The sequence below is a fragment of the Musa acuminata genome, chromosome BXJ2-1 (genome assembly GCF_036884655.1).
Source record: "Musa acuminata AAA Group cultivar baxijiao chromosome BXJ2-1, Cavendish_Baxijiao_AAA, whole genome shotgun sequence".
Classification (NCBI taxonomy): domain Eukaryota; kingdom Viridiplantae; phylum Streptophyta; class Magnoliopsida; order Zingiberales; family Musaceae; genus Musa; species Musa acuminata.
In genome coordinates this window covers 6,349,864-6,364,887 of record NC_088338.1, presented here as the reverse complement: position 1 = coordinate 6,364,887, position 15,024 = coordinate 6,349,864, and the positions used below count along the sequence as shown (strand labels likewise).

Sequence of the window (15,024 nt, the reverse complement as noted above, 5' to 3'; positions counted from 1 at the left end):
CGCAGTGCAGCTCAGGTTTTATGTTTCTTTATGACTGCACTGCACTGACTGCACCGCATGTGGAGCAAACCCTATCTATCGGCCACTGCGTTGTTACGCCTCTCGTCAACTTCCGACCATCTTGATCGAATGAGTCGGAACCGAAATTGAATCGATGATTCGAACCGGATTGATCATCGATTAACGATTCAAATGATGGTCTTTAGCAATGGACTTATGATTGTCTTTATAAGTGAACGAAGTTTTCTCACGAATTATTTGGATTTTTTTTTTACTTTCAATATGTGATAAGAATATTTAATTTATATTAATTAAGAGTAGGAGAACCAACGGTTCATAAGTTCATCGGGTTACTCTTATCCTTATAGGCGCTTTGTGGAGTTCATGATCTCCTAAAAGATAAAATCATGTGGGTACACTCATCGTCAAAGGCGATTAATTTCTTGTCGATGTTACACCAATGACCGACTAAATATTAACTTATCAAATTAATGCTAGGCGAAGAATCCTAAGCCCTTGGCTCCCTTACAAGAGGGAGCACTGATAAGAATATTTAGTTCTCACATTAGTTGAAAAGTAGGGGAACCAAGAGTTCATAAGTTTGTTGGGTCACCCTTACCCTCAAAGACGTTTTTTTGAAGCTCATGAAAGAACAAAACCATGAGAAGTGTGTCCACCACCTAAAGTAGACAATTTCTCATGAGCTTACGGGGTTGCATCAATGATGACCAAATATTGATTTATCATATTGGCGCTAGAAGGACAACCTTGAGCCCTAAGCTCCCCTATGGCAGAGAGCACTGATAAAGATATTTAGTTCCATATTGGTTGAGGAGCAAAGGAACCAATGGCTTATAAGTTCACCGAATCACCCTTACTCTCGGAGACGTTGAGCTCACGAGCTTCAAAAGGGTAAAACCATGCGAGTATGTCTACTGCCCAAAGTGAATAATTCTTCATGACCCCCTACGGGGTCACATTAATGACTGACCAAATGTTGACTTCTGGAAGGAAGTCCTTGAGCCCTAAGCTCCCTTACGGGAGGGAGCACTGATAAGGACATTTAGTCCTACATCAGTCGAGGAGTAGGAAAACCAAGGGCTCATAAGTTTATCGAGTTATCCTTACCCTCGCCCTCGGAGGCGTATTTTGGAGCTCACGAGCTCCGAAAGGGTAAAACTATGCAAGTCTACCCACCACCCAAAGTGGATAATTTTTTGTGAGTCTACGGGGTCGCATCAATGATGACCAAATATTGACTTATCCTATTGGTGATAAAAGAAGAGTCATGAGCTCTTGACTCCCCTGTGGGATGAAGCATTGATAAGGATATTTAGTTTTACATTGGTTGAGTGGTAGGAAAATAAAGGGCTCATAAGTCCACCAAGTTGTCTTTACTCTAAAAAATACTTTTTGAAGCTCATGATGTCTTTACTATAGTTTTTGAAGCTCATGAGTTATAAAATAATAAAATCGTTACCTTAACCCTTAGCTCCCGGGAGAGAGAAATAATAAAAAGACATATTTTAGAGTTCCAAAAGAGTAAAATCTTACGATATACTTATAGCAAAGAATTCCTCGAGCCTATTAAATATTTTATTTATCAAAAGTAACCAGTTTTATAAGGATGACGTAAGATTTAGATAAATTTAATTAAATGATAATATTTCACGCAGCCTATTAAATATGGATTTCGAATTTCTATGAGTTATTCGAGCCCAAAGACAATCAGTTCAAGTCATGGAATGCTGCAGCAGGTGCTCTTGAATGAAGAGGATGAACTTTTTAGGTACTATCTTATGTTCATCGTTTCACATTGCTTGTGTTCCGTGACAATTTGGCTTTGACTTGGCTCGAGTTAGAACTGATATGAGGTATTAATAGATATATTGATACGGATCAAACCTAATTTAACTTGAGAACGAGTTCAAACATCCGTGGTGAGGAGAGAACTCACCTCTCAATTATAGCTCATCGCGTGATTATCAACTCGGTATGGAGCACGAAATCTAGATGACATGATACACCCAACAATAATAATGAATTGGAGAGAGAACATTTCACTTATACTATAGAAAAAATACTTGAGCCTAGTTTACTATATAGACCCATTAATTTATTGTTATCGATATTAGTTATTATTCATTTATAACTCTACTTTCTACTTTGCTCTTAATTTGAGCATCCAATGGCTCGAGTTCAACACCCTACTTGACAATGGTCGTATGTTTGTCCCTCCACGGTCCCATCGGTAATTGGATTAGAACAGCCTAATGCTATCAAGTTGAATGAATTTTGATAGAATCGAAGTTAATTTATTATGTGATCAGCAAATGATATGATTAGTTAGAATAGCTCTAATTTTAGTTTATTTTTTTAATTTGATCATTAATGACTATATAACAACACTAAGAATTATGGTATTATTGAATCGGATTTGATTGTCAACACATCAATAATTTAGATCCTAACTAGACCGGACTTTTGAGCTCATCACAGCGCATGTGTCGAGGAGACACAGTAATTCGACGTATGACCCTTCAAAGAATACGTCGGAGGTATGTTTGACAAATATCCTTAAATATTTAAATATATAGAAATGCAGGGATTAGTGGAGCTCGTGCCGACACCTAAGTCAGCATGATCGTGGGACCATCTTTTTGACCGACGTGTCAGGTTGACTTTTTGGGCCCACAGCGATCCGTAACGTGTCAACGTGTTTGAACTCTGTTATTGATGGCTATCCGTTTTGATGTGAGAAAATAGGCATTTATCTCAATTAAACCTTCCTCTATCTAATCATTTATTTGCATAAGCATACAAATGGTGAACTCCCCGAGTCGATAGTGCCGTCACACATTCGTCAGTTATTTTGCCCAAAATGACCCCAGAAAACCAACTCCCGGTCACTAAACCTGAACCGGAAAAACGCGGCCGGTCCATGCGGAAAATATTGGGCTCCCTCCTCAATACTCGACTTCGTCGATGTACGGCTTGATGAGATGGATCCTGGACCGGCTAAGTCTCGGGCAACCGGTTAGGTTCAGCCGGTTCAGGCAAAGGCCGCCGTACTCGTCCAGTGCTTGGAGCGTCCGGTCCGTGATTTCGGCGCAGCCGGCGAGCGAGAGTGACTCGAGGTCGGAGGGGTCCCCCTCCACCAGCTTCTCCACGGCCTCGTCGCCGATGTTGCAACCGCCCAGGTCCAGCTCCACCAGCCTGCCGCACCGCCTCGTGATCACCGACGCCCCGCGGTCCGTCACGCGCCCGCACCCCTTCAGCGCCAGCGACCTCAGCCTCCCCTTGCACTCCCTCGTCACCGCCCATACGCTCCGGTCGCCCAGCCGGGTGCACCCGCTCAGGTCCACCCTCGTGATCTCGTTCCACCCCTTGAGCTGCTTCAGGAAGGAGGTTATGCCTCGGTCGGTGATCGAGCCCATGCGCACGAAGCTGACGTCTGTGACGCTCTTGCAAGCCTGCCCGACCCAGATGACGAAGCCGTCTCCGAGCCCCTCGCACTCTTCCAACTTCACGGTCTGCAGCGCCGGGCATCGTTGAGGAAGAAGAAAACAGGGCTCGCCCTCTTGCTGCTCTGTTCCATGGCCATAGAAGCCGCAATTGACTAGATTTAGCTCCTTCAAGGTATGACTGCAGTTCTCCAGAGCAAACACAAGGCCTCTGTAGCTGAAAACTCCCCTGAAGTTTTCCAGGTGCAGATTCTCCAGTTTGACCGCTAGTTTCGTGAGCGCCAGCAGACTTAAATCTGTGAGCGACGGGCAGCTCTTCAACGAAACCTTCGTGAGGCCGGCGAAGCTGATGGATGGTGATGCCCTCACGAAGCATCCGTCCGTCAACCCCGCGCAAGCGTCGAGCGAGAGGGCCCTGAGACCGCTCGCCTCTGCGATCCAACTGTAGCCTATCACCGATGAACCCCACACTTTCTCCAGAGACAACAGCTTGATTTCCTTGCGGTGGCATGCGATTGCTTGGACAACCTTGTCGCCTAACTTCATCGACGAGATCTTGAGGGTCTCTAGCTTGGTTTGCAGGACGACGATGGAGAGGATCCCGTGGTCGGTGATGAGAGGACACTGGGCGACGGCGAACGAGTTGAGCAGAGTGGAATGCCTGGAGAAAGCCACCAGCGAGCGATCGGTGACGCTCGGACATGCGGTGAGCCTCAACGATGCCAGGTTCGGGCATCCGGACGCGATAAGCATCAGGCCACGGTCGGTCACCGAGAATGCATTGCTCAGCTCCAGGTTCTTCAGCGCGCTGCAGTTCTGTGCGATCGCCGCGAGGCCTCGGTCGCTTACTTTGATGCAGTTGTGTAAAGCGAGAGATCGTAGGTCAGTGCAAGCCTGTGCGATGACGAAGAGGCCGACGTCCGAGATGTGACGATGATTCCCCGCATGTTGCAGAGGACGAAGAGGACAAGATGGAAGCGTCTCCATCACGGATAGATGGGTCAAAACCTCACATGCGTCGATCCCAATGGCCATGGCTGCCAGCCTCCAGTCATTTGCCTCACTCCCCTTGATGCATCTGGACATCTCTTGCCTCGCTTCCGGTAGAAGCACGGCGTTGGCTCCGAACTCAGACCTTCGCATCGAGGCCTGCAGCGCCAACCATTTCCTCGACACCGCAGCGCAGCGACAGCGATCTCTCGGAGCCGGAAGCAAACTAAAGATAAGCAAGAGGCATTCGTCCGGCAGATCGTCGATAAGATCCTGGCACAGGGCTCGATCATCTCTGCTCTCCTTCGCAGGCGACCCTATCTTCCTTCGCTTTCCCGGTCGTCGATGCGAATCACCCATGTCACCGCAACTCCCTTCAACTGTAAGACAAGAAATACGTAGGTCTCTTGCTGTTCAGCCAAAACAAGCGACGACCTCATCGTTGACCACCATACAGAGTTCGACAGGACGAGGAAAACCTTACCTTGAGATTCAAGTAGGATGCACATGGCTCAGAAGCAACTCTTAGGATCGAGGGAGGAAGAGGAGAGGACGAGGTGCTCGGGCAGGCGCACGTCTCTGGAGGAGGATGGGGGTAGAGAACCGTAGAAGGAACAGGGGACGGAACATTGAGGCAATGGGCGTTAGGAAAGCCAATGGCCGACGCATACCACATTCCATTCACCTGACCGGAAGTGCCACAAATCAGTCCAAATCTGTCATTCTTCTATTGTGGTTCAACGAATCTGTGTGCCCTACTAGTCGTAGACGCCGAACCCACGCGACAGCCCTCCATCAACCATCTCCTTCCCCATTCTGAAACGTGTCTCACCCAAATTGGCTGTATTCTTCCTCCAGAATGGCCTTTTGGTCGAGAACAGACCTCACCACCGCGCCAAATGACCACAAAAATTAGCTCAGCTGATTCCTATCTCGATTAAGATCCACGGGATCTCCCTTCCCTTCTCCGGTAATGCCCTTTATCTTATTCATGCATGCACTTTGAGAGACATCGTTGGCTAGAGTTGGCAAGACTTACACTTTTAAATCTTGTCATTTGTGATTCCCGTTCATTGAATCCTACTGAAGTGCACGTCTGCGTGTGCAAAATCTATCCTGGATTTTGAACGTGAACTAGTAAGAGTTCATGTTAGTGTTCATGCTACTTTGCTGTCACCAAGCAGGAGGGGGTTGTATGCTTGCCTTCTTCTGGCAAACAAAGGCTAAGAGAAAGAACAGGAAGCATTTCTGCCATGGGTAGGGGTTTTGGTGCAAGCAAAAGTAGGATGAACAATGACATGGGCTCTTCCAAGTTGACACTAAAAATCGAGGTTAGATTACGCAGACGAAGACCTTTTCTTATCGTCAATGTCCATGCATGACAGTAACACCAACCGGATTCAATGAACAACAGCAACCAATGGCAAGTCTTAAAGGTTTAACAGCCCATAGAAAGTAGTGAGTTCGCCAGCTCAATCCAACTATGTCTTTCAAAGGTGCAAAAGGGGAAGAACCGGAAGAGGGAAAGGAGATCCATGTTGGAAGACACCTACCCCCTTTGGTTAGCTGGATCTTGATCCGGTCGAGGAAGAAACTGGAGCAGCCATATATGATTTCAGTGATCGACATGTTCTAAAAAGGACATGGGAAAGCTTGGAAGATAACTTGGACATGTGCAGTGCATTCCTCAGGGCATGAGGTCAAACAATCTTGCATCTGTGTTCTAACCACACAAACAAAGTTGTAGCAGCTACGGGTTGATGAGAAGCTGGAAACCGAGGCTAAGCACTCAAGCTTGGAGCCGCCTCACGTCACAGTAAAGCTGAAGACCAAGAACACTTGGTTTTTTCTTTACCTAACTAAAGAATACTTATCTTTTTCTCTGATAGGAATGCCAACATATTGGATTGATAATTAAAACATTTTAGATATTTAAGTTTTTTTTTAAACTAGAATTATTAATAATTTGTCACGATTAATATGATTTTTAATTATTACTAGTGAGAGGAATATATATATATTCATATCTCTTATTTTACTCTTGTAAAAGATTACAAAGAAGATGTGTTCTACAAATAATTGTCATTATTTTGCTAATTATGGGTGAAATTTGTTTATAAAACAATATGAAAACATTCGTAAAAAGATTGTTTTATATAATGTTAAAGCCTCATAACCATCATCAATTATACGGTATTTGATAATTTAATAATATAATATTTCCTTTACATTAATTGACTTCACATGTCAAATCTTAATTATAGAAAAAACTATATTAATATATTTTATTTAAATTAAATGGACGGCTGAGACGAGTTAGAAGAGACTGTTGTAAGCTTCCAACACAGCATGATACGGGAAGGCTACGGAGATCTGGTACGTACACGTACCTACCGATGCCTCTACAAAACAGGAACTTTGGGGAGCCGTATGCGTCGCTGCACATGGAGACACTTCGATTGCTTTGGTGGTTTCTAGTAATGAGTGTGATGAGACCCGCGACGTGATGTGATGTGATATGGTGTGATTCCCGTCCACCGTCTGCATCCTCTCTTCGATTTGGCACGACCTCATTTGAAGGCTTCGGCTGTCATAGAAATTTATATATATACAAAATATTATATATATATATATATATATATATAGAGAGAGAGAGAGAGAGAGAGAGAGAGAGACAGAAGAGATGGTATGCTTCACCCCTTTCTCACACGTGACGCAAAGTCCTCCTGGACCGCTGTCATCCCCTTGGCACGTGCGGGATGACACGTCATGAATCCGATAACTGCATCGTTCGAGACCAAGCATTTAAATCATTCGGATCCTAATAGGATCCGACCCGTTATAAGTACCCCTCTAAAAGATACGGGGGCAAAGACGATACTTCGAAGGTTGAAAAAGGATAGATGCGTAAAACCGATATAAGGCGAGACTGCGTTCGTCTCGTTTCATATGAGCTATTAATACGACCCACCGCCCTTTCTCTTCTTCTCTGTGGTTGTGGTTTGCGTTATCCTTCTTCGAAATGGCGAGCATACGGCTGAGTGCGCGACTCCTCGTCTCTTAATCTTCCCTTGTTCGGATCGATCCGGTTTGGATTTGGGTTCGGCTTTGCTCCTCGCTCTCTGTTGCTCTTTCTCTCTCTCTGGATATACGTGGGTGGGGATGCACCTGCACTTGCCGCATAAGATCATGGCGGGGCACGGGAGGCGGAGGGGGGAGGAGGAGGAGGGGATCCGGAAGGGGTGGATGGGGATTAGGGTGGGCGGGGAGGGGGAGCAGCCGCAGCGGTTCGTGGTGCCGGTGGAGTACCTGAGCCACCCGCTCTTCGTGCGGCTACTCAAGGAGGCCGAGGAGGAGTACGGCTTCGACCACCAGGGGGCGATCACCATCCCCTGCCACGTCAAGTACTTCCGCCGCATCCAGAGCATCATCGACCGCGACTGCAACCAGGTTGCCGCCACCGTCAATTACCACCACCACTTTCACCTTTGCTTCAGGGCTTGAACGAGTCCCTGACTCCGGGTGGGTGTTTGTGCTGGGTTTGGAAAGTGTTAATTCCAAGAGAATCCTTCCCTCTCTCTCTCTCTCTCTCTCTAGTCATTAAGACTGGTTTAACGATGACATGATTTGGTGATCAAGTCGAAGAATATTTCTTGCTCATTTTAATTTCGCATGAGCCAATTTCATTCAGCATGGTCATAGTTGAACGTTTCACGTTGCTCCCCCACTGCAAAAGATCAATGTTCACAGTTGCAATGGAACTCGTGTGGCACATTGCAACCTATTTTATGACCACAGAAGGCATCAAAGATCCAAATGCTCCTTTCAGTCCGGGAGACCACATCGCTCACACATCTGCCGATGCGCCTAATCCTGGCCACGGCAACAAGACAAAAGGCTGAAGCTGATATGTTCTTGATGCCTCAGTACGACTGTCTCGGTTCATTTCCGAGTCCTTATAAACCACATTTTACTTGAATTAATGGTTAGTAAAATTTCTTCCTTTTCTGTCATGAAATTATATTCTGATTACGACAATTTGAGTCGGAAATAGATCATGCTAGATTTCTGGGCGTTTTTGGACATTTCGAATGCCATTAGATGATGGTTTGGCACATTTAACTCGTTCGATGACAGCAACACCTCACCGGTGTGCCCACCATGTTCCGCGAATACCGAGCGAGCCAATCCGGTCCATTTCATCGACGTGATTTGTGGTCGTTCTCGATCGTGCCAAAAGGGCGGGCCTAATCGAAATGTGGTTCGCTACCACCTCGATCGATCGGTTCATTCCAGCATACGTTTGGCAACGATTTCGTGGAGCGAGCGGCCTACGACGGTTATGAGCGAGGGGGGATGACTAACAAACAGGGAAGGGAACACAAGATATTGATCGGAGGAATTCGCAGAAGCAGAAGCGGAGTGTGATGTTGTTGGCATCAGTAACAGGGAGCGTTATGCAAATGGGTGTTCGACTTGAAGCCTACTCCCTCCGTTTCAGGAGGGACACCACATCCCTCTCAGAACCGACAACAGCACCGAGGAGGTCGACCAGAAATGTCAGATAGCGCTGAGACCAAATACATCGCGTTCTCTCTGACAAGGAACGATTGCGACGCTGCGCTAACCTCGCCTCGCTGCTCGGCAAGGGTGACGGGGAGAGGGCGCCGATCGTCGACGCTTTGGCTTTGGTCAGCTGTGGTTGGTGCTGTGTTGGCCGTCGAGTTGGATTGACGCCTCGACTTGCATGATAGGTGTTTGTGCTTTTGTCTGTTAGGATTGAATTGAATAGAAACACTCGATAAATCTTTTCTTCGTGATAGGTCGAATCAATTTTGCCAAGTAGAATCACCCAACCATGGTTGCGACAGAATGGAGTAGGAGATCGATAGCAATCATCTACGAGATTCCAGAGGAAAAAAGAAGCGCTCGATTGTTACCACAATCGAAACATCCACCGACGTCATTAGGATCGACATACTACTACTTCGATCGATCGACGATATCAATTACAGATCAATCAAGATTGTTGGAAAGAATAACTTCCACCGGTGTCTCGACAACAGAACATGAACAAGGCAGGATCAATCAAGCTTAAATATGGAGATGAGACACTGGAATAGAGAGGTTGAGGTGCTAGGATTGGGAACCTTTGGATCGGGAGGCGAGCATCTGGTTGTAGGCCTCCAGCTCCTCGTAATAGATATCCCAGACGCATCGGACGCATCCGCTCCCGCAGCAATCGCCGGGCAGCGGCTTCTCGGGAGGCGAGGGTTCCGCCTCTGGCTTAGGTTTCTCTTCCATCTTCTCCGCCTTATCGCCATCGTTGTCAACCCTAGCAGATTCCATGGTGGAACAAGAACGAGGAGGAGGAGGAGGAAAAGGAGAAACGATCGGAAACCGCGGAGGACGATGTTGGCGAAGTGGGAAGCGAAGACGAGGAGGAGAGGGGCGGAAGAGGACGAGCCGGGGGGCGATTTGGGCACAGACGGCGGCGCGCATCCGAGGCGGCCCGGAAGTCCGCACGCCTTTCCCTCTTCGAGGTCGGCAATCGGCCTTCCTTTCCTGTTGGGTGAACCGGGTACAGGGCCCACGCCAGGTGAGTCTGTGCTTTGAGCATCGCGAATCATGATGATCATTCCATCTTGACTGCGTCACCACCGTTGATGCACGTGGTTTCCATTATTTACCGCAACGGCTCGACTGGTTCGATCGGGTTGTCGGATTTGAGTTCAACTAGGATGGAGAAATCTAAATCCGACTCTGATTCGGGTAGGGTTCGACTAATTTGTAGCCCAACCCATATTAAACCCGAATCTTGCCTGATCCGATCTGCAATTTGCCACCATCGTCTCTCGCATTATTAAATCAAATAAAATCATAAAGAATATTTAAATATCTTATGACAGGACAAGTATAACATGTATTGCTTGGGCCTACCATAGTTTTTTTTTCTCATAATATTTAAACAACTTATCAACTAACTTAGTTACATTCGAATCCTATCTTTGTCACAGGCGCGCGCGCACACGCACACACACATATATATATAGTTATAATTACATTTTAAATAATATATAATTTGTAAAGTATATACGAGTGTATTTAAGAATATATTTATATTTTTATATGTATTTGAACAAAGATATTTGAGTAATTGTGTAGTCGTGGAATGCGTTGAACCTTAGATTTTGGTGATGAAACCAATTGATAGTATTTATCTAACGTGCATTTAACTGACGCAGGACTAGCTTCGATCAGAAGAGGCAAATCGATTAAAGTAGAAGGAATCAGACGTTGGGCCGGAGCAAACATGTCAGAAGATTGGACGTCGAGCCGGAGGATCGGTCGACGTGTCGGCAGAAGGTTTCGGTTCGTGAATTCGAGCATCGGGCCAAGAAAATCGGATATTGCGCCAAGGAGATCAGATGTTGTGAGAAGGCAACATGCTGATTGAGCAATACGTCGAAGGAGAGGACGATGCGTCGAAAGATCGGACGAAGCGTCGGAAGAACCAATGATATGCCAGACAACAAAGGGTTTGCTTATAATCGATTATGACTAGATCGAGTTAGTTTAGAGTTTAATTGAGTCGGTTTAGAATATAATTAGACCAACTCAATTAGGGGCCAATTGGACCCAAGTTTAAGTTGTGTTGGGCCAAATGAAAAGGCCCAAACAGTGACCCAACATGTGGCACCGTTGTGACACAGTCTCCGAGATTGTGTCAGGCAGTGGTACCGCTAGTCCAAGCGGTGGTACCACCAAGTGTTAGTACTGCAGGCGGTGGTATCACCCGTACTCGGGAAACCCAGGATGAGACATTTTTAGGCTCCAAGTTTGAATCAACTTGAAGCCTGTAAATACCTCTCTCATCCCTGGTTAACTCACACATGAATAGAGAGTGAAAAAAAAGTAAACGCTACTATAATCTTGTGTAAACTCATCTAAATGCTCTGAGTATTAGTATAGTTTTAAAGAGGAGTGAAGGGGGTGTAAAGGTTCTCTCCTAAACTTGTGAAAAAGAGAAGATGATTGTAAAAGGGTAGTTGATCTTCGCCCATTGAAAGAAGATCGTCAATGAATGCCGGTGGCCTCGACGGAAGAGGAATCGATGGAGTAGATGTAGGTCATGACGACCGAACCAATATAAATCTGTTTGCATTCTTGTTCTGCTTTTAATTCTCATATTGCAAACTGATTTCCTCACTTTATTTGCTCATTACATTCTTACAAACGCTTTAAAGTTAAACAATTTCCGAGATCGGTTTTCAACGGACGAAGATTTTATAAAACTGACGTTTTTATCAGTTGCACTAATTCACCCACCCCCCACTCTTAGTGCTGACTTATTCCTAGCAGTTGGTATCAGAGCCACAGTTTTTCTCATTTGGTTTAACACCCAAGAGAAATGACTATTTTCGGCTTTCAAGGGGGCTTTTTCATTATTTGTCCTCCCATGTTCAATGAGACGGACTACACTTATTGAAAAACTCGAATGAGAGTTTTCTTGCTTTCTATAGATTTAAACTTATGGAATATCGTTGAAAACAATTTTCAAAAGTTTTATACTCCAATGAACGAATAGAATGATTTGGAGAAAACATTTTCTTTGAATGCTAAAGTAATGAATGCTCTAGTGGCTTGAGCAAAAATGAGTTTAATCATGTTTTTACTTATGAAACAGTTTTCGATATTTGACATACACTTAAAATCACACACGAATGTGCTAGTAGAGTAAAGGATTATAAGATAAATCTTTTGATGCATGATTTTGAACTATTTCGAATAAAGCCATGCGAAACCATTGTTGACATGTACACCCGTTTTATGGATGTCGTCAATGGCTTCAAAGCTCTTAGCAAATGTTTTTCAAATTTTGAACTTGTTAATAAAATATTGAGATCCCTTCCAAAGAGTTGGGACCCTAAAGTAACGGTCATTCAAGAGGCCAAGGACTTAAATAAATTTTCTCTCGAAGAATTTATCGGGTCACTAATGACCTATAAGATGACTTGCAACGCTCGTGAAGAGCTTGAGAACAACATTCCAAAGAACATGAAAGATTTGAGACTTAGAACAATTGAAAACTACTTGAGCAAAAGCTTAAGTGATGGTGAACTTGAACTCCTCACTATGAAACTTAAAAAGTTTATTAAACAAGAATTAAAGAATAAAAATGAACTTAAAAAGAAGTTGATAAAGAAGAAGAGAGCACTCAAAATGACTTGGAACGAAACGAGTTCATCCGAAGATGAAGAACAAACCAACAAAGGCGAGGTGGCAAACTACACCTTAACGACTTTCGATGATAAGGTAATCAAAACTCATTTGCTTTATTTCGAAATTACATGATGCATTTCATGGGTTGTTCTTAAATTAGTTTAGAAAATGATCATGAAAATTACATGTTTTATGATAAATGAATAAAATATTAGACTTAAATCTAATGCTTAAGATAAATCCTACGTATGTTTTTAAGAAGCATTAATGTGTGTCTTAATGATTTTCGTATTACTTTTCGATTTTATTTAAAAATATTTTATGATTAATGAAATCATATTTGATGATTTAATGATGTATAATGATGATTTGAAATTATGTTTAATGAATTTATATTTCAAAATTATGCATGATGATTTTTATGATTTATGGATTATCGATATTTGCCATAATGAAAGTTTTTTTTTTTTTCTGATTTTAAACGTTGATGCATGTTTTTATTTGACATAAATGAAAAAGACATACTTCTATTAAATTAATCATATGAATTGAAACAACTAAAAAGAGAAAAGTATTTTTCTTGAAATTTTTTTTTCTCTATCTTATCGATTTTTTTTTCACTAAGAGATTGATAAAGTTGTTTATATTATTTTGAATATCTTGAAAGTAATTTTGATGATTTGATGATTTAAATTTGAATGAGTTTTATCTTGATTTTTCAAGATTTATAACTTAAGATTTTTTATGCGTGAATCAAGATATTATATCATTTGATCTATTATATTTCTTTTTATCATTTATAAAAAAAGAGAGAGATTTGTTGAAATAAATCATGTTTTGTGGCATTCATGATTTGATATTAATATTTTTCATGTCATGATTTTCATATGACACCTTTGTATTTTTGTGATGGCTTGAACATTTACACCATTATGTTCTTCTCTTCTTTCTTGTTTACAATGATAAAAGGGGAAAGAAAATAGCTAGCATTTCAAGAGAACCAAATTTGCTAGCTTGAATGATAAACTTAGACATGTTAGAGCTCCTAAATGCATAAATTCTTATATAATTTTTGAATCATGATATTAATTTCTCAAATTTTAGACTTTATCTATCATTTTTTATGATTGAAATAATGCTTGGAATATTGATGTAATTATGAATGATGATGCATGCAATACTGCAACTTATGATAATGATGTATGCAATGATGAAATATTCATGATGATTTTTTTTTTTTATATTCATGACTTGATTTTTCATCTTTATTATTTATCCTTGTCATGATTTGAAGATTATAGTAAAGAGAAATGAATTATATTATTATATTATTATTCTTCTCGTTTTGCCAATGATAAAGGGGGAGAAATGATTACTAGCGTGCATATCACGAAAAGAGGCAAACTTGCTCATCTCAAAAGAGAAGCAAGAAGTGCTATATTGCAATTCTCAAGAGAAGCAATGTTTGCTACGTTACACATTTCAAGAAGATACAAAAATAGTCTATCTTGCATATATCAAAAGATGTAAAATTTTGCTAACTTTCATATATGTAAAATTGCTAGCTTGCATACTCTAAAATGATATAAATTCACTAACTTGCATGATGTAGAACTTGCTATCTTGAACATCACCAAGAAATGCTATCTTGCCTATCTCAAAAAGCAAAACATGCTAACTTGCACATATAGGATAATTTACAAACTTGCAAAACTTAAAATTTTTGCTAGCTTGCATGTAAAATGATGTACAATTTTGCTAGCTTGCACTTTGCCAAGGAAGCAAAAATTGCACTTCTCAAAAGAGAAGAAAGAAAATTACTTGCTTGCATGATGATAAAACTTAAGATTATATTTATAATGTAATAATTTAAAATTATATCTAAACACTTAGAAGTTGCACTTCTCCTTTTTGTTGATGACAATGAGGAGAAGTTATGTTGATGATCATGCATGGAATGATGTATTGGATATTTTGATTATGTATGATTTTACGATGCATGCAATGATGTGATAAATTGATTATTTCAATTGGTTATTTCAATACTCATTTTGCATGCAATGTTGAAATACTATGATTTTAAAGTTTCTATCAATATGACATATTGATAGGGGGAGTTTGTTTAAACTCCGTCATCAATTGGTTGTCATCATCAAAAAGGGTGAGATTGTTGAATCTCAAATTTTGATGATGAAATCAATTGATAGTGTTTATCTAATGTGCATTTGGGTGATGCAGGACTAGCTTGGATCGGAAGAGGCAAATCGATAAAAGCAGGAGGAATCAGACGTTGGGTCGGAGTAAACACGTCAAAAGATTGGACGTCGAGCCGGAGGATCGATGGACG

The 15,024-nt window shown here is 42.3% G+C and overlaps 2 protein-coding genes and 1 long non-coding RNA gene across 3 annotated transcripts; 1 reads left to right on the top strand and 2 right to left on the bottom strand.

Moving 5' to 3' along the window:
* Positions 1-2,775: 2,775 nt before the first annotated feature.
* On the bottom strand, positions 2,776-5,329 carry LOC135598646 (EIN3-binding F-box protein 1-like). The gene is made up of 2 exons (XM_065092762.1): positions 4,939-5,329; positions 2,776-4,834 (listed from the first exon to the last, which is right to left on the bottom strand). Exons 1-2 carry the CDS (start codon positions 4,961-4,963, stop codon positions 2,967-2,969), a joined length of 1,893 nt encoding a protein of 630 aa, XP_064948834.1. The 5' UTR covers positions 4,964-5,329; the 3' UTR covers positions 2,776-2,966.
* Positions 5,330-7,367: 2,038 nt separating this feature from the next.
* Positions 7,368-9,466, top strand: LOC135598645 (uncharacterized). The gene is made up of 2 exons (XR_010481640.1): positions 7,368-9,208; positions 9,278-9,466. It is a non-coding gene; the product is annotated as an uncharacterized LOC135598645 (long non-coding RNA).
* A 124-nt stretch (positions 9,467-9,590) lies between these two features.
* LOC103994190 (uncharacterized) lies at positions 9,591-9,956 on the bottom strand. Its single transcript, XM_009414519.2, has one exon. It carries the CDS (start codon positions 9,954-9,956, stop codon positions 9,591-9,593), a length of 366 nt encoding a protein of 121 aa, XP_009412794.1.
* Positions 9,957-15,024: the final 5,068 nt, after the last annotated feature.

What these genes read in the sequence shown, in the direction of transcription:
- LOC103994190 (XM_009414519.2), bottom strand. Translation starts at nt 9,956, where the DNA reads ATGCGCGCCGCCGTCTGTGCCCAAATCGCCCCCCGGCTCGTCCTCTTC.
- LOC135598646 (XM_065092762.1), bottom strand. Translation starts at nt 4,963, where the DNA reads ATGTGCATCCTACTTGAATCTCAAG. An exon ending in CATCCTACTTGAATCTCAAG is followed by an intron (nt 4,835 to 4,938) that starts GTAAGGTTTTCC and finishes CTTGTCTTACAG; the next exon opens with TTGAAGGGAGTTGCGGTGAC.